Source organism: Centruroides vittatus, unplaced genomic scaffold (assembly GCF_030686945.1).
Source record: "Centruroides vittatus isolate TY-2023 unplaced genomic scaffold, ASM3068694v2 contig_134, whole genome shotgun sequence".
Taxonomy (NCBI): Eukaryota; Metazoa; Arthropoda; class Arachnida; order Scorpiones; family Buthidae; genus Centruroides; species Centruroides vittatus.
The window spans coordinates 2,390,702-2,410,403 of NW_027120852.1; the positions used below are offsets into that span (position 1 = coordinate 2,390,702).

The 19,702-nt window shown below is 42.9% G+C and overlaps 1 protein-coding gene across 4 annotated transcripts in view; it reads left to right on the forward strand.

Annotated features, from left to right (window-relative positions):
- Window positions 1-16,553, forward strand: part of LOC136990759 (sodium channel protein para-like) — a 476,095-nt gene extending 459,542 nt beyond the window's left edge. For 2 of the 4 annotated variants that reach the window (XM_067289191.1, XM_067289193.1), the window contains exons 24-30: window positions 193-315; window positions 9,027-9,290; window positions 9,358-9,408; window positions 9,479-9,626; window positions 9,934-10,037; window positions 13,879-14,149; window positions 14,225-16,553. In XM_067289191.1, coding sequence (XP_067145292.1) covers window positions 193-315; window positions 9,027-9,290; window positions 9,358-9,408; window positions 9,479-9,626; window positions 9,934-10,037; window positions 13,879-14,149; window positions 14,225-15,315 — 2,052 coding nt within the window. In that variant the 3' untranslated portion in view covers window positions 15,316-16,553. The remainder of the gene's footprint in view (window positions 1-192; window positions 316-9,026; window positions 9,291-9,357; window positions 9,409-9,478; window positions 9,627-9,933; window positions 10,038-13,878; window positions 14,150-14,224) is intronic. The other 2 variants (XM_067289190.1, XM_067289192.1) reach the window with 1 other exon arrangement.
- The last annotated feature ends 3,149 nt before the right edge of the window (window positions 16,554-19,702 follow it).

Below are 19,702 nucleotides of genomic sequence, written 5' to 3' on the forward strand. Positions count from 1 at the left end.
CGATAAAGATCGAGCGGTAAAAATGCGTTACGCCGAAATAATTTAGAAGTATTTTCGTAGCTTTAATTACGGGATTCCATCTTTCACCAATTGTCCTCGTCTCCCGTTACCTATGGCCTCTCCTACCAATTACCAAAACCATTTATTAATTAAAAAGAATAATAGAATAAAGATGCCTTCTTGCATTGCTAGGTGTCTATGATCAATCTTGTAGCCACAATGGTATGGGGAGGAAACATACCGGCGCTGAAGACAATGCGTACTCTCCGCGCTCTCCGACCACTGAGAGCTTTATCGCGTTTCCAGGGTATGAGGGTGAGTATGGTTTAAATATTGAGCATGACGCAGTCGACGCAATTTCAGGTCCGGGACCCCGTTCCCGGTTGCATGAAACTCACGCGAGCAAATATTTGCACCCAATTGTTTCAAATACGAAAACAGTCTCGGACAACCGTCCAATTTGGGATTGCCATATTAAATGCCTTTCGCGCCATGTTAAAATGGCGATTTTATAACCCCCTCCCTGGCTTTCGATTTTATAACGCCTTATCAGATGGTCCCGTCCAAATTTGTAACGCAAACCGTTTTTTGCCAAAATAACCGTTCTAACTTCCATCGACCGGCAAAAGCGAAAACTAAAATGACATTTTACTTCCTTTTTGTCTTTTTCCGAACTTGGCACTTTCCACTCCTAAATACCGGCCGATTTCTCGTCGACACCGCCATTTAGGTTTGCTCCCTCCCGACCTTTCGGCGTCGGGCAAAGTGCCCGTGTGGTAAGCAGTGAAATTCTGTGGTTGATTTGGAGGCTCCGTCATATGGGCACTCTCTGGTGACGGTTGTTTAGACACTCGTCGGTTACCGGGTCGTATCCACTGTTAAGGGTTTCCATAAATTACTTAAGGTATTTTGGGGTGGGTGGGGGTCAAGGATTTCTTACGATTCTACTCAGGGGTAGGGGGTAATAGATCTCGTCTTACCTAATATTGTTATTTTTAATTTTTGATCTCGTCGAGTGGCGGAGTTTTGAATTTGGCGGTTTCTATTAAGAACGCTCGTCGTACCAATGCCATCTCGTGTGACGTGATAGAATAATAACGCTGGCCGACTCACGCTCTACACACTTTTATATCGTGGAAGAAAGGCCATGTGGTTTCTCTCTCTTGTTTTGTTTTGTGTTTACACCTGTACTTACTAGGCGATCTGTCAAAGTTTTTTGCGTCCTTTTGAGAAAATTTATATATAAATGAATATTATGACGTCGATTAATGATAATAATAACGAAAAGATTGTTAATAATTAAAAAATACAGTTCTTAAACTAAATTGTTCATTCGAATTCATTAAATTTTTATATTTTTAAATTTGTTCACATAAAGTCTTTTATAAATAATAGTACATATTAATTAACTAATTAACAATTATATATTTTGGACCTAAGATTTTAAGAGTTTCACAAAAACATTTTTTTGTTAAAATCTTTTTTTAAAATCATGCCTAATATTACTTAAGATAGGCAAGGGGAGGGGATCAAAGAAAATATTACGGTTTCTTACGCAGGGGTGGTGGTGGTCTAGAATGGCCGAAATCGCCCTTACGTAATTTATGGACGATATTAATAATATCGCAGATGCTTGTTCGTTTCTTTTAAATAGATAGTATTGTAAAGGACAAGTTTTTTCCTGTTTTCGGGACGTATAGCGCAAACAACAAACATCCTTATGTATATATATAAATATATAGATGAGGATGTTTGTTCGCTGTACATTCCTAGGCCATTCGACTAGTTCGACGAATTCGGCAGTTACGTTCACAAACTTTTAACTTAGATAATGTCGCACATGCCACCCCAAAATATCTATTCGATTTCTATAAATCAGCTAATTTCTGGCCATACACATATCGCTATCTATTGGCAAAAAATGTAACAAATAAATAAACTAAATATAATTCTTATATATTTTTCAAAATTATATCCTTTTTTATATTAAATTCGCCTAATCACTGCGACGATGTTATAGCGCGAAATGGACTGCGACAGGTAGCACGTAGCACTTGCCTGCGTGCAATCGAAAGTGTTACCCTGTGAAAAATCTATAAGAATTTAATTTTCCACATCTAACAACTCGAGTTTTTTCATTTCCGAAGGGCACTTCCTTAATTCTAATAAGCGAGTGAATAAAACCACCGAACACTTATAGTTAGTTACTCGTGGGTTCGGGCGTGGCTAACGGTCCGGCCACGTGGAGTCTTCCGGATTTTCTTCACGTTAGTAACACCTAAATAGGGTCCAACTTCCCATAAAAGTCTTAGTGGGAAACATCCTCTCGGCAGATCGCGTTGCAGATCCTTTTATAACCAAATAAACCAAACTAATTCTATCGAGCAGTTATTTTTCGTGACATGGTTACATAGCCGGGCTGAAACTTTTCGTCACAATGTTCTTAATTCTTTTAATGGTGGTCTTGTATAGATGACCGACACGACTCTATTGTTAGCAATAGAGTCGTGTCGGTCATCTATTTAACTTCGTTTAGGAGAAAATTTTGAATCGAAGTAACGTTCCAAATCAAAATTCGTTAATCTCGGCTTTCTGGCCCTACACCTTCCACGTCTGGTCTCGACATTCATCTAAATCCTTTCTGGAGATTAAGGGCAATGTTTATCAAACTGTGGTTCGCGGTCTCTTTCGAGCCCAGAAAGTTCTCGGGAAATACGTCAGAGATGTGACGTGACGGAGTGATCTTTAAGCGGGTCACGTGACATTATTTCCATTCGTCCTGCATTTAATTCCATACTCCACGACGGAAACCAGCTTAAGCAAAGGAGATGCGAACAGTGAACATTGGGTAGTAAAATGCACGAGAAATTTTTATTTCTGGCGTTTTTTATACGGGTGGACGACATTACCCATACAGTACATAGACGACTGTATACAATGCAATGACGTGCTTCTTCTAGAATCTAGAGCAGGCCTGGCCAAGCCAAATTGTTCCGCGGACCACTTTGATCAAGCGTAACATTACGGTGGGCCACAATTTAGGCAAACACGCTTTTAAAAAAGTAAAACAAATACAAAATGACTAAGCTTTTATTGTTATATCAAGAGTTCGTACTCGCACTTGCGCATTATAATAATGACACACGCAAATTTTCATTTATTTAATTGTTTTGGTATACACATAACCGGAAACAAAAGTTTTAGTAGATGTATGATATCGCTTAGCGGGCCGCGGTTGGCCAGGCCTGATCTAGAGGAAAAAGAAAGTGACGTTATAATCACGTAACAGATGCAGCTAATCACCGCGATGACTCTTTCCTACTTCTGAGCGCGTGTGATGCCGCTCGTTGTTAGTGCAACTTTTAATTTTTCGTTGGCGACCAATGTTCCCTCTAAGCTGCGCGGCCGCGCAGGCGAGCATGCACACTGATTTGAATCGCTGTTTACTTATTTCTCACTCTGTCTGCAACATGATTATTGCTACGTATATTTCGATTAAATACATTAAATCATTGACAAAAGATAATATTTTGTATGGAAGTATGTTTCAAAATTAGAGGGAACATTGTTGGCGACATGCCTTATAAAAGCAGTTCGGATAGACATTGTGAAATGGTTGGCTGCCATAATGGCCAGTGTTCTTTATAGGTGGATTCGAGCTGTATGCGATGTACACAAAAACACGATGCATCGAGATCGTCCCCGTATTCGACCGTTCCAGCTAAATTCGTTTGCACGTGATGAAAATTTAAGAATAGAATGGATACATCCAGCTAGATAAATAACTCTGCCATCATAAGACACGTGTGACATCGAGGGCTTTTAAACCCCACTCTAATGACACCAGTTGTGAGGTATGGGAGAAAGACCCAAACTCCCGACACCAATTTCCGAGAACGGAGTTTTAGTTCCGGGCTATCCTCACTCACTATCACGATTAATACGTTATGGAGAATCCGGGGAGATGAGCGAAATCTCTCTCTTCCTTGTGTCGGTTAGGATAACTTAATTTGCGACCTTAACTTCCGAGTGGTCCCAAATGCCTTCACGAATGACCGGAACTTAGGAGCGTTTTACTTAACGGGACGACGATGGAGTTAGGCACTTAGACAAGTCAGAATATAACGAAAAATATTTATTTAAACTCTAAATAAAATCTATAGATAATGATAACTAAAATAAGAATAATCAAATGGATTAGTATACAAAATAACTGGAGGATGTATAATCTAGCTTCTAAATATGCGATATCTCGACAAAATTCGATTGCAGAGAGTTTACAGTAAAATTATCGATCTGTTACCCGTTTACATACATCCAAGATGACGAAGGTATCGAGAGCGGGGAGTTGTATAGATCCACGATTCGGCATTGGGTAAGGTTGCCAAAATGAGCGGGAACTAATTATACGGCTAAAGTATGACCGAACATAACTTAAGCATACGGCTAAAGGGTGATTAAAGCGCTACCGAAGCACCGTTCTCACCTTATATACTCATCGGTCCACCAACGAGTATATAATAGTAGTTCGTAAGTTCGTAGTTCGAATATCACGCCATATTTCCGTCGCGAGGCGTTTTGGACCGACAGTCGAGTGAGGCATAGAACTCAACTCCGTCGCTTCTCTCCATGATCGAGAGGAAGTACTTCCTTTAACATAGATACTTTTTCTATCATCTTGATTTAAAAATATTGACTTAACAAATTCATTTAAAACAATAAAAAATCTCTTGTCGACTCCAGATTCTCACACACGAGTCCGTATAAAATGATTACTTGCAGATAAGGGCTCTACATTTGTCTTAATAACGCAAGTGTTTTGTAAGAATTTATTAATGAATTAAAACTCCACCCACTTTACCACTCGAAAAGTAACTATAAGAGTCAAGACTGCTATAATTAAGCATTTCTCGATAATCATAGGCTTTACTTTTAATCAGATATTCAAATATAGCTGGATATTCCACATTTTTATAGTACTAACTGATGAAAATGAATGAGTAAACCAAGTTTGTAGAAGGAACTATGCGAAAATCCGAGAATTGTGCATTAGACTTAAATTTGTGATATTCTGTGAATATTTTGGACCGACTGCTTTGCGAATTAAACGGCGATATCGATAGATAATGCCAATTATTTTCTAGAATGAAAAGATAAAATAGAAGTTTTCTTTAAATTTTTATCAGTTTTAAAGGATATCTCCCACCAGCAGGTAGTACTCTTTCTTCTTTATCCTACAAAACCATCGAAGATACTCTGTAAGGGTTTTTATATTTTATACTATAAACAATTAGTAAGAAAGGGCATTACCAACGAATTTCGAAGTCAATTATATTGTCAATTGTTTAGTTCTTGCAGTAATGGCGGTGCGAGGGAGACTCTACAGTGCAGGAGAAAATCCCGGTGGATAACCCGGCAACCGTTACTAGGGGGCGCCGATAAGGCCGAGAGACCCGAGAAAGAACGGTCACTTGCCATTTTCATTTAAAATAAGGCGGGGGCCGATTTTTCGGCTAATCCCGCCGGTCCCGGACTAACCCCAGCCGGTGGCAGGCGGACCGGAAACTATTTAACCTTCGATAGATTAGCCAGCGGAAAGAACGTTTTGGAAAAAGGCTTTACGGTGTTTGGCCTAGTCCGTGGCTCTAGAGCAGGGGTCCCCAACCTTTTTGTACCTAAGAGCACATTCTGGAATACCGACCGGATGGCGGGCGCCATTTATTTTATCAGGGTGAATTTATACTTGGACATAGTTAATAATACATACACATAATGTACAGAAAACATTTAATTCCAAAAATGTAATAAAACACAAACAACACTATTGACAATAATTTTTACAAAACAAGTAATTACTAAACAATGCGTACAAAATCTACAGAGTATAAAAATTGTTTATAAAAAATATAAATCTGAAAGTAAATGTGATTTTTGGCATTGCATTTCATTGGCCATTGCTTCGTAATTAGGAGAGTACGATGATATTCCTGCTGGTAAGCAATCGTCAAGGTGTTCGTCTGTAAGTCGTGATCTGTACTTTGATTTTACGATATTCGGAACGGACCGGTTTATTTCATTTCAGGTATGGGAAATTTGGTTGGTGAAGATTTGGCGGAGGGGAAAAAGAGCTCGGTCGCATTTCGCTTTCTGCTTTTATCTGTGTTGGTCGCCATTTCTACTTTTGAGTGGTTAATCGTTAAAAACGAAAAAAACTTTTACATAGCATTTTATTGAAAACCGAAATATTTTTATTTTTATCGTGGTCTCACAGCGGCGGGCACACGTAAAACGATCGGCGGGCGCTATGGTTGGGGACCACTGCTCTAGAGAAACCGACGTCAGCTTGCACAATTGCCCGACGTTCCCCGGATACTCGGCTGATGCCTCCGTTTTACCCGCAGAAGGCAAACTCGTCCGGCACTTTGGGTAGTCGGAAGAGTTCGTAGCTGGGTCCTCCCGTTGCTCCAAACCGATGGGGCTTGCCCATCCCATCGGCAATGGAAAATAAGTTCTAGAAAAAAGACATCTCGGCCGTAAATCGGCACGTTTTTCGTAGAACGGTTATCTAGACCGCGCCCGGCCTCCGCTAAACCCACGCCTATAATTAGGCCAAATACCGTAAAACTATTACCACACGAAATATTGCCCACGTAACGGGAAACGGCTAACCGAGCCGTATTACGAGTAAATGCGGCAAAGAACGTCTGCCTCTTCCGGTTTCCTTTTACTCCGAGGACCCGGGCGCCGAACGGCGAAACCGAAACCATACGTGACATTCTTGGCACCCGCCGTTAAATTAGTTCCCACTTCGGTCAATTTTCACTGGCAATCCTAAGTAATTGGGCGGTAGCCGGGAATAGAAGTCGTCCCGCAGAACAAGAATGGCTTTCCACACAACCCCATCCCAAATATTCCAAACTCTTCTTACTTAAAAGGTCGTCGTTCCTTTTCTCTACCTCGAGGGACGCCCACCCGGGCAGCCGGACTTCCGGGGATGCGGCCCCTAAAAAATCGAAATTCGAAACCGGGTCACCCGAACCTCTATTTGTCGGTTTGCCGCCGACTTTTCGGATTCCGGGAGTTTCTACCCAGTAAAAGAAGGCTTCTACCGTAATATTCTGGCCCGGACGAATTATTGTCTGTCAGTAGCGGTTCGGGCCGGCATCCCTTTGACAGACATTAATATTAGAGAAGACTCGACCGTCCGCCGCCGATTTTTCTACCGGCAAAGTTGCCCTTTCGGTTCTTATCTAAACCTTATGGCGGCGGATCTTTCCCACTTAAGTCCGGGCGGCCGGGGAAGCGTCCCGGCTGGTGAACAACGCGGCGGTGGTTCCTTATCTGCCAGAGAAAAGGAGACGCTTTTCCCGGGCAGAAGAGGCCCTGTGGCTTCTCGGCGAGAAAAGCGCCTTCCTGGCGGCGGGCGGAAAGAAGGCCGTTCCTCCCCGCGTTTAAACCCGACGAGAAGTTTTCGTTTTGTTCGTCGCCGGTGCTAAAAGTTGCTCCTGTTCCGCGCCGAGATATTCCTGCCCAGCGAACGGGTGGGACCCGTCGGCCCTTTTCTCTCTCGCTTTTAAAGAGGGCGGCGCCGCGGGTACGGACGTTACCGTCGGCCCGGTCCACGGACGTTCGAGCGCCTCCAGCCGGTTCCCGAGTAATCAGGTAAGTCGCCGTTTCTTACCTCTTTTGTCTTTTATTCATTTACTCGTTTTAGTGTGGTTTGTGTTTTTTATCGTTTTTTCCGCCGGTAATTTTTCACCCGTTCGAAGCGCTCACTCGTCTCCGGAAGGGAAATTCGCGACAAAATACCGGGGAAAGGGAAAGCCACCCGGCTCCGGAAGGTGTTCCGGTCCGGGCTTTCCCGGGCCCATAGTTTCGCCCGGTTTACGCCCATCTCGATCTATCCTTGACCCTCGGCACCTTCCCTTTACCGGCGTTTCCGGAGAAAGTCGTACGAGAGGGAGGGGTCGAGTGTCCGTGGACGTCCGTTTTATTTCTTTAGACTAATTTGTATAACACATACACGTTATTGCTTAGAATCATTTTACTGTTTTCGACCCGATCAAAAGGCCATCGTCACGTTATCAATTCACCGAACAGTTTACAATCGTTGTATTATTCGAACGAATTTGCGATAACAAATTCGAATTTAAAACGGTCCTGACGTTTTGTTAAAAAATCAAAATGCATAAGAATATAAGTAATTTATCAAATGCATAAAACTGAACGAATGAAAATAAAATAAAAGTTACATTCGTTGACGCATCAGATTCTGATCGTATATTTTCGTGCCGACGCTTGAGTTTCAAACAGAAACGATTCTCGGCAATACGGTGTGTGTGTTATATTACATTCGATGAGTCTGAGTATGTGTCGAAGTGTATTAGACTAGATTTTATTATATTTATATCAGAATTTCTTGTATCTTTCGTAACTCGATAAAGGTTTTAAGGGGATCGAGTTTCATCGGGGTTACGGAAACTTGGACAGCAAATTTCGAGTGAAATGCGGGCGTAATTTACGGACAGCCCCAATAATTCGTTTATCGAAAAATTTCTTTTATTTTTATTTCTAACCAATAGTAACTACGAATAAAACATTTGTAATTTGACCAGAAAACATCATAAATATAGCTTCTGGTTATTGCCGCAGCGGCGTAATTTAGAACTAATGCTCGCTCGGGGTCTAGACTAGACGTCTGTCGCCGGCACTTTCGTTTCTGCGGGAAGACCGTTATCGTCAAAGAAACTTTAAAGTTAGGAGACGAATTTTCCGTAAGCCGTAGAAGCGGGCGCCAAGTCGAGCGGCCGTCGAAACCTATTTAAAGAAACTCCTTCGAACGGGTGGAGCGAGAAGCCTCCCGTCAATTATTTCGGCCGGAAGATGGCACCTTTCTACTTCCGTTACGCGCGACTTGGAGTGAGCTCTTCGAATATTTGTCGGATTAAAAGTTAACGGGTAAAAAGATTAAGGCGGGACGAGGGGGAGGGAGAGGCCGGAGTGACGTTACCGTTCCCTTCCCTTAGGTAGTAGTAAACGCTCTCGTTCAAGCCATCCCCGCCATCTTCAACGTTCTCCTCGTGTGCCTCATCTTCTGGCTGATCTTTTCCATCATGGGCGTTCAGTTGTTCGCCGGCAAGTTTCGCTACTGCGCCGACAGAGACGGCAACCCCTTCAACAGCTCGACCGTGCCTAACAAAAACGTTTGCGTCTCCAACAACTTCACCTGGGCCAATCCCAAAATCAACTTCGACAACGTGCTCAACGCCTATCTGGCTCTGTTTCAAGTGGTGAGTAGACTCCCCTTCCTCCGTGCAGTCGTTCTTCTCGCCGCTGATTCCTTTCCCGGTCTTACAGGCCACGTTTAAAGGCTGGATCGACATCATGAACAGCGCCATCGACACCAGGGTACGTAGTTCGTCCCTTGTCTTTTCTCGGTATTTGTCGGAAGATGGTTAATTCGCGGGTTTTTTTTCAGACGAACGAGGGAGATCAACCCGAATACGAGATCAACCGCTACATGTACCTGTACTTCGTGCTCTTCATCATCATCGGTTCTTTCTTCACCCTCAACCTCTTCATCGGAGTCATCATCGACAATTTTAACGAACAGAAGAAAAAGATAAGTACATTCCTCTCCCCGCGCCCAAGTCTACTAACGAAGGCGGGCGGCGTATGCCCGAAAATAGCAAATATCGAGCGGCGGTTCTCGATATTTGCTATTCCCGCCTTCGACTCCAATAAATATTTTCGACAATTGGCGGCGGAAAACGGATTCCGAAGCTCGGAAATTATCTACTCCGAGCCGCTGCCTTAATTAAAACGGCGCGGGTTTCTCGGAGGAGCGAGAGAGGACTAAAATATATGTATTAGAATTAGTAGGTAAGGCGTAGATGACGGCGAGGAATAATGGAAGGTCGATATTTTACGCAGGAGGCTCTTTGGAAATGTTTATGACCGAAGACCAGAAGAAGTATTACAACGCCATGAAAAAAATGGGATCGAAAAAACCCGCCAAGGCCATTCCCCGACCAAATGTAAGTCTTCGCCGGTCCGGTACCGGCGGGCCAAATTTTATGCCTACGGAAAATCGAAATATACGTCGTCCACCGAATCTTCTTTTATTTGCCGAGGCGCGGCCGACGTTTACTTCCGGTAACGAATAAAGTAAACGTGATCTTTACCGCCGCTGTCAATCTGGGGCAAGCGATTCGCAATTAAAATGTAAATTATTATTGATCTAGCAATAGTCTCTTTAATCCGAACAATATTGACGGTAGACTGCCTCACGGCTTAACAGGTTTATTGGTTTTTTACAAATGCATTTCGGATCAGTATTATTTTTTCTGACCCCTCTTCAGTGCTTAAGTTCTTCATATAAGTACTGGACAAGTGTTAAGGAGTATATGAAGAACTTAAGCACTGAAGAGGGGTCAGAAAAAATAATACTGATCCGAAATGCATTTGTAAAAAACCAATAAACCTGTTAAGCCGTGAGGCAGTCTACCGTCAATATTGTTCGGATTAAAGAGACTATTGCTAGATCAACATATAGCCTAATACAGCTACCGTAGGAAATTTCATAAATTATTATTGTTTGCTTTTTGGGTAGTTTTTTCTAATAAAATACAAATTTAATTTTTTTTATTTTAATTATTTACGGTACATAAATATGAATCCGCAAATGACTAAAAAATCTTTATAAGTAGACTAGCGGATACAGGAAATTCGAGGGACGAAATAATCGCCATTTCGAATTAGCCGAGATTTACGTATTTGTTCACCACGTAACTGATGTAATTCATTAAGCAGACCGAATACGGCTACTTATACATAACGCTATTTTCGTTAATTAACAAATAAACTATAGGTAAACAGCACGTGTCTGGAGAGACCCTCACGGGTCGCCACATAGGTTTTTTTCAAAAAGTAAAACATAATATTGGTCGTATAGCCCAAACAGTAGTAACTGGCCCAAATGTACTAGCCTAGAGCCCTACAAATATCTCAATCTGCTACTCGTAGCCCAATCGCACAATCCCGATAACCGGTCATATTTTTATTAGATAACAGAAAAAATCTAGCAACGAAAATTGCGTAACTTTCCTCGCTGTTTTGAGTTTTTATTTAAAAACACTTTTATATTACTAAGCAAAAAACAAAATTGTGTGTGGCGCCATTTTTTTATCAGATTATGTTATAAAAATGTTTTGTATTGTTAATTAGTGTAAAATGGCAAAAAGCTTAATTTTAAGAGTAGGGGTGAGTCTTATAAGAGTGTAAATGTTAATAACGAATAAAATTTTCATTAAGTTCTACCCCTCTCGAGATACGTATCTTCCCACCCTCTGGACTTTTCACCACCAAAATTGAATAGCATCGATGCCCTTCGTATGCAAAATTTTGTTTTTCAACCTTTACCCCATGCCGAGATATTAAGCGAAATAGCCTTCGACGCATACGCACCATCACGGAATTTTTTGACTTTTTGGAGTCGGGAGGTCTCGAAACGTGGAGATTTGTAAAACACTCGGAATGTCAAATTTAACACCATTTCCATACTATCCCTTGTTATGTATACATAACCGGGAAAGTAAAAGTTATTCCGTGGGTATGGTGACATTCAAAAATGTGTTTTTCTAAAAGCGAAGCCGTATTGGCCAGATTAGAGTTGTTTTCGGTCTATAGTATGGAGGCCTTATTTCGAACTAACCGAATTCCTTAACGTGTAAATCTCTATATCCCCGGCCGGGACAAAAGTACAGTTACGAATTAACCGGGAGTTCCTGTAATTATATTTAGTATTGTGTTTAATCGTAATAAAATATCAACCGTGAAAAATAACAAATAAAAATAGACATCGGAATGTGCGCAAAAACAAAGAAAGAAGAATTACAAATGGAAAACATTTAATCAGAATCACTAATGTGTAGACAGAATTTTCTCTTTCTTAGTCTGATAAATGTTTCTCGTTATTTAATATAAATTTAATATTTTGGGATTCACTTTTTAATGTTTATTTATACGAGATGCTGGCAAACTGGCTATAAATGAATCCGAGGTGACGAGAAGTCCGAATTTGTATGCGCACTCGACGTTTTCCTCCTAAATAGTTCTCCGAACTGTCTATTACGCTTGTATCTCATCCATCAGGTTTTTCCGAGTATTGCCCAATTGGAAAAATGCAAGCTTCCGTGTCATTTCCGTCAGTAAAATTTCACTGACGTTGGAGGCAGAGGTCTCGGTGTCGCCATTATCTAGGCTTCGTTAATTTCATTTCTGTTGCCGTGCTCGGTTTTTTGTTTTATTTTATTTTATTTTTGACTTATCGAGCACTAACACGCATAGAAAGGCTTTGTTGGCCGGTCGGGTCCAATCGTGGGTGAATTTAGTCTCGACGTACTTGGGACGGCTTTAAATATATCAAATTCGCGCTCTTCTTTTCCTCGAAGGACGTACGTAATGGTGGCCTCAAACTTCGAATTATTGGGATTTTTGTCCCATAACTCGAAAAGGGCCCTCCGGGAAATCGTGGATGTCGTTCTGTTAAAAATGAAAAAATAATTTAATGCTCAAATTTGCGCAAAACTTCTATGATTTAAATACCCAAAAGTAGTCACAAAGTTTAACTAAGTGTAATACTAAACTAAAACCTTAGGAAAGTTCAGAAATAACTTTTAGATGGAATGAGAATTAATTATTTTTCAAAAGAATTCTTGGAGTCAACAATACAAAATTTAGAAAAACTATAGCCAGCAGCATTAAGGAAAATTTGCATCAATTACTATATAATACTAATACGAACATACAATAAACTGTGAATGTTGTTAGGGGCGCACACGAATCCAGCCAACTGGATGTAGTGAAGCGCCATAAGCAGAACTATGCATGCGTATTGCAAGTTGGGTCAATTTTACACGAGTATCTCAGCTAATCTTCGCATTTCGAGGAACTTAACCACTATCCAGATATTAGAAAAATCCAGCAACCAGTTACTTAACTTTCCCTGCAACATTTAAAATTTTAGTGGCGCCATCTGTTATATTTTATTTTTAAAACTTGTTATATTTTTAACTATTATAAAATGGCAAAAAGCTTAATTTCGAGGGTAAAGATGGGTTTAATATTTAAAAAAAAATGCAAATGCTATTAACGAGCAAAATCGTCATTAAATCCAACCCTACTGAAGATCTACATGACATCCATTATCTCCTCACCCCCTCGACCTTTAATCACCAAAATTTAGTAGTATCGATCCCCCTAATAAGCAAACCTCCCTGCAATATTTAAGAAATTTTCGGCACAAAGCACGGGAGTTATGAAACTTCAAAGAGGGTTAACAAAATCGTGTCCCCTTACACACACATACAAACATTCATACATAGAGAAAAAACCCCCCGAATTTTTTTGCATTTTCCGACGTTTCAAGATCCCGAGTCCAAAAATATAAAAATGTTGGGGAGTCATTGACCGGTCGCCATTCTTTCTGTTATATATAACAGAGCCGAGAAAGTAATAAATTAACAATTCTGGTTAAGTAGAAAAACTGAATATTTTCCACCTACATTGCCAGATTTACACACTGCACCGGTACGAGGTTTTATCGTCTCTGGCTGTCGGGCGACAGAAAATTCAGTCCCGGATCGTGTCGAACCATCGTTAATCGTTAAACCTGCCTTCTGTTGTATTCACCGTAGTATTTTTTTAAGAAAAAATATTTAGTTTCTATGAAAGTTCGTTTTCCGAAGCTGCGGTGGCAAAAATACTCCGTGGCTATAGGAGCGGGTGCGCCAATTAGCTGTTCCGCCGCGCCGATCGTAGAGCCAATAGGTAACTCGTTTAATGTGGTAGACTATAAACCTTTGTGTTTGGTTGCAGTACAAACTGCAGAGCTGGATCTTCGACCTGGTCACCAACCAGAAGTTCGACGTGGCCATTATGCTGTTCATCGGACTGAACATGCTGACCATGGCTCTGGACCACCATCAACCCTCTGCCACCTTCCAGACGGTCCTGGAGCGACTCAATCTATTCTTCATTGCCATTTTCACGGCCGAGTGTGTCCTCAAGATGTTCGCTCTTCGTTGGTACTTCTTTAAAGAACCGTGGAACGTCTTCGACTTCGTCATCGTCATACTTTCCGTGTTGAGTGAGTTTTCTTTTTCCGTTTACGCCGTTTACGTTTACTGGCGCGCCTACAATTCTCTCTTGCTTTCTCCCTCAGGTGTGGCCATCAGCGACGTCATCAGCGAGATTCTGGTTTCTCCCACCATGCTGCGCGTGGTCCGCGTAGTGAAAATAGGCCGGGTGTTGAGACTGGTGAAGGGAGCCAGGGGAATTAGAACTCTGCTGTTTGCTCTGGCCATGTCTCTACCCGCCCTCTTCAACATCTGCTTGCTTCTCTTTCTGGTCATGTTCATATACGCCATCTTCGGAATGTCTTTCTTCATGAACGTCAAGCACAGAGACGGAGTGGACGAGAATTTCAACTTCGAAACCTTCGGACAGTCCATGATCATTCTCTTCCAAATGTCGACGTCCGCCGGATGGGACAGCATCCTGGCGGCCATCATGGACGAGACCGACTGCACCGCCGAGACCGTGAAGATTCCCAACTGCACTTCTATCTACGAGCCAGAGTGCGAGATAGAGGGAGACTGCGGCAGGAAGACCATCGCCGTGGCCTATCTTGTCTCCTACCTGATCATCAGTTTTTTGATCATCATCAACATGTACATCGCCGTCATTCTGGAAAACTACAGCCAGGCTACGGAGGAAGTGCAGGAGGGACTGACCGACGACGACTACGACATGTACTACGACATCTGGCAGAAATTTGACCCCGAGGGAACCCAGTTCATCAAATACGAAGTTCTGACCGACTTCATCGACTCGCTGGAGGAACCTTTGCAAATTCCCAAACCCAACAAGTACAAAATCATAAGCATGGATATTTGTATCTGTGAGGGGGACCTGGTGTTTTGCGTGGACATTTTGGACGCGCTGACCAAAGACTTTTTCTGCAAGAAGGGCATCAGCGTGGACGAGAGCGAAATCGCCGAAGTGGCGCCCACCAAGGAGAGGGGAGGACTGCAGCCTATCAGCAGCACGCTGAACAGGCAGAGGGAAGAGTACGCCGCTCGCGTCATCCAGCAGGCGTGGAAACAGTATCGAGGCAGGTCTTCGGAAGAACCTCGGCAGCGGCAGCAGACGGCCATTTTGGTGGAGAGCGACGGACACGTGACCAAAAACGGACACAAAGTGGTCATCCACTCCAGGTCGCCCAGCGTCACCAGTCGTTCGACTGACGTGTGAAGAGTGCCCGCCGGTCTCTGCACAAAAGGTAGCGGTTACTTAGGGAAGAAAAGCCTGGGCTCGGAGCAAATATTTTTCTATCCATTTCGTGAAAGTGCGCTAGCTCCGTCGACTGCGACTCGTCTCGTTCATTTACACCACAGACTTTTCATTATTTTTCTAACAGAAGGCGGTCCGACGCGTCGGGCGACGCGCGCGAACGGAATATGCAAAACGCTAAGAGAGAGGGAAACGACGGGATGCGCGGGAGAATTCTCGCCGTCGGTAGGGATCGGGCGCGGGTCCGGCATCGCCCACTTCTCGTCGCTTCCATCCGGTCACGGGCCGCCAATCGATTTGTCTCCCACCCCGGCGCATTCGACGGTGGCGGAAGGGCGCCGAAGGGAGCGGCCGGACCCTTCCGCGCGCCGGACCGAACCCTTTCCTCGCGACGCTCCTCTTCTCTCACTCTCACTCTCTCACTGTCTGTCTCTGTCTCTGTCTCTCTCTCTCTCGGTTAGGCCGCCGGAAGGGCGTCCGGCCCCCCGGGTGACAGGGACGGCGCCGGCACCCGTCCGATCTCCGGCGCCGCCGGCGGAGCTCAAAGTCGTGCATTCCCACAATTCTCTCAAGTGCTACATCACTATGCATAAAAGAGCGTCGCCCGCGCCTCCCCGGCGCCCCACATGGGCGCGTTGCGCTCGCGCGCGCCGTTTTCGACGCGGAGCGGCCGTCGCGCACCACCGGCTGATTCGTTCCTTTATTTGACGCCTTTTTAGCCCGTAATTACTTGTGTGAGATGTTTTCGAGTTGACAGTTTGTATAATATAACCCTGTAAATATACCGTCGAATAATTTTTGATAATTTGTAACGATGAATAAACGTTCGGCCAAAACGAGTCGTCACCGTTGTGTGTATATTTGACGTGTTCTACCACAGTGCCTGTACCGCGGCCGCGGCGGGATCCGGCCGGAGGGCGGTCGACCTCGAACGTCGCCCGGCCTCGCGCCTGGCTCCGACGCGCGCGAGTCGACCGAGGACCGAGAGAGAGACGGGCGCGCGGAGTCTTTCGCCATTTTACGCTATCTGCGAATTCGACTTTAAAACTTGTTTGTGTCGTGGAAAAATATCGACTGGAAGATGGATTTAAAAGTTAATCGAAGTTTTATATATTCTAAGATTATTGCTGTTAGCCAATGATTTGTATTAAAAGTTTTTTTAAAATCTGAACAATTAATAAACGTTACGTCGTCATTAAGTCGTGTTCCACCTGGACTCTGGTCGCACCGCCGCTCTTTCCCCTTTGCCCACTGCAGGAACGGGGAAAGAGTCCAAGCTTCCGGAAGTTGCGTAACGCGCGCGTCCGTACCGGCATTTTCGGCCGTTTCCGGCGCCGAGGGGTTCTAAAGCCCAACGAAAATAGAAAGGAGAACGTTACCGCTGCTAACCCACTAATTCACGCCGGTGCCTACTTGCGTTCTTTTGGGTTTTAAACGTCGCCCGTCCGGAAAATCGGAAATGTCGTTTTTACGCTTTAGCACGGAAATTAGTCCTCCGGGCGGGCACTACAGGGCACTTCCGGCCTTCCGAGTGCCGGAAACTGGCCACGCCCGCGTGGCTCTTATAGGCCGCACAATTTCGTAGTGGTGTAGAGGTTAGCGTTACCGGGGAGCGGGAAGCAGTCGAAATCTTAGAATAGCGTTAGGTAATTTACCCAAGTTCCCGTTGGTAAGCGCGTATTTATCACTGCCCGGAGATAAAAATGTAATTCAAACCGGCGCGGGCGTGGTTTTCGTCTTCCGGTATCCGCGACGCCGTTCTTCCTTCCTTTTGTATCTTTTATAACGGTTACTATAATTGCAATTTTCGGAATTACAACCGCATTATCTCCAGCACGACAAATTATTCGCAATAAGATCATCTGATAAATAATAAACACACATCTGTCTACTTCGGGCGTGGCCGACAGTTTCTGCCCCCGGGCCGAATTGGAAAGAACTTTCTTCACGGGCCGAACGAAATATTAAAATTAAAAAACGATTGGTTTAAGTAAATAAATGTTTAAATATATTAGTGTTACATTTCTAGGCAAGCAGACGAATTGCTAAGTTAAATTGAATATCACCTGTATATCTCGAATTACTGTCTAACATAAATTATTTTATGATAAATATTAATATTTTAAATTTATCATTTTTTATTCTGGCACTATCACACAGACGAGTACAAAAGTTGTCAATCTCTACAATGGAATTCTTTTTACATAAAAAAAATGTGTGGCGAATCCATTCGACCAATTATTGGAAGTTATGTAGCTAATATTGAAATATTAATCGCTGGTCTACTTACTACTAAAAGTCTGAGTTGATTTGTGTGCACGTAATTACGTAGAGAATTTTTGAGAATCTCACACTCCAAACGAAAATAGAGCCGAAATGTAACGAACTCGGTTAAAAAAAGGGCGACGGAATACCGAGTTATCGTCGTTTCTTCCGTCCTCGACATCACTTTTTAAACCCGCCGGTTACGTCCGTCTTAAATTTACGTTAGTCCGCCGACAGAACGTTTGCGGCGAGTTCAAAAAGTGACGTCGAGGACGGAAGAAACGCCGACCGCCGTACTTCGAATTCTATCGTCCCACGTGATGTTTACGACGACGTGGCTAAACGGCCTTCCTGTTGGTCTAATTTTTGCCGTTCCGCTTTCCGCCACGGCAAAAGTTGAAAATTTTCAACTGTGTACTCCGTCGGCTTTGACGGAAAAAGTGACGTCATTTTGCCGTTCCGTCGACGGTTTCCATCGTCCGTTGCCGCTTGTGAGTACCAGGCTTAAGAAGTTGCGTCGAATGGTTCCCAGACGTGGAGAACAACGTGCGGTAAGGACACAAAGAGTGAGGCTGGTAGAACAACTTAATCTCGAGAAAGGCGTTAGATAAATGAAAATCGAGACGAAATTAGGGCAAAAGGTCCAGATTAATTATAGATGAACTTCCGGTTTGAACCGGAGATCACGTTACTTCGATTCAAAACAACATTCTGACGAAAAATTACAGCCCGGGATCGTGACCGTGTCCCAATAAATAATCGCTCGTTAGAATTAGTTTGGTTCATTTCGTTACGGCAACGCGACGCGTCAGCGAGCTCCCGAGGGAAATGATCCCGGGAACGCTTTTACGTAAACCTGGCCCCTATTTAGGTGTTGTTAGCGTGGTTGAGGCCGAAGTTTTAAACGCAAAAACGTGTACGTTGGACGTTCTGCGCCGCTTTCCCGTAAGCCTATAAGTTTGACAATGGCGTTTGAAAAGTCAGTGAAATCGTGCCGGACGTTCCAAGCGCCATTGTCAAACTTCTCGGCTTACGGGAAAGCGGCGCTAAACGTCCGACGTAACGTTTTCGCGTTTAAAACTTCGGCCTCGACCTCGCTATTAACGTGAATAAAACCTGTAAAACTGTTATACGTTGGTTTGGCCGGCCCCGCGTCCATGCCCAAACCCACGAATAACTAACTAACTTTGGTGTTCGGCGGTTTTATCCATTTCGATAGTGGAGGACGCTTATTAGAGTTAGGAAAATACCGTTCAGAAATGAAAAAAACCCGAACGGTTTTATGTGGTAAATTAAATACTTATAGAGTATTCTCAGGGTTTTACAGGCTTAAACACTCGATTCCACGCAAGCAAGTGCGACACGATATCGCGCTAGAGCATTGTCGCAGTAATTAAGTGCATAAAATATAAAATTTTTAAAATTAAAATTTTTTCCCTACGAATTATATTTAGTTTATTATTTTGTCAACTTTTTTACCAATGGATGGCCTACGTGTAACTCAGAAAATCGAATGTATGTAGAAATTTATTGATTTATAGAAATGCAATAGATATTTTGGAATGGGATGTACTGTACGACATATAAGGAAAACCGTCTACTGCGTTATACTTATATAACTTGTTTTGTAAATTTCCTTAGTTGTTTGGACCACATTCTTGGCTTTCGCTGTGAAATTCTAGACGCATCAATCACAAGGAGTATTCAATAATTAATTATCGTCGATTAGAGAAGTTAAGCAATAACATGTGCAATGTTTAGATAATGTTAGTTGAATGTATCCCGAGTATCTGCCATACTTTTTAGGTCCAAAATGAGGTACGACGAAATAACCAATATATCACCAAATTACTGGAGTAACCATCAAAATATCGTCAATGTAAGAAAATAAACTTTTTAAAGACGCGAAGGTGAAAAGTGTTCGATGTACCAGCAATTATTTATTGTGTCATTGTCACAATGCCGGGTTGCAATTTTTAATTTAATTAATTTAAAGTAGGCCTATATTGTGAGAAGTCGAGGTTTATATAAACACGAATTTATCTATATATCGCTTACACGACACTGTTCGTTAGAACAGTTC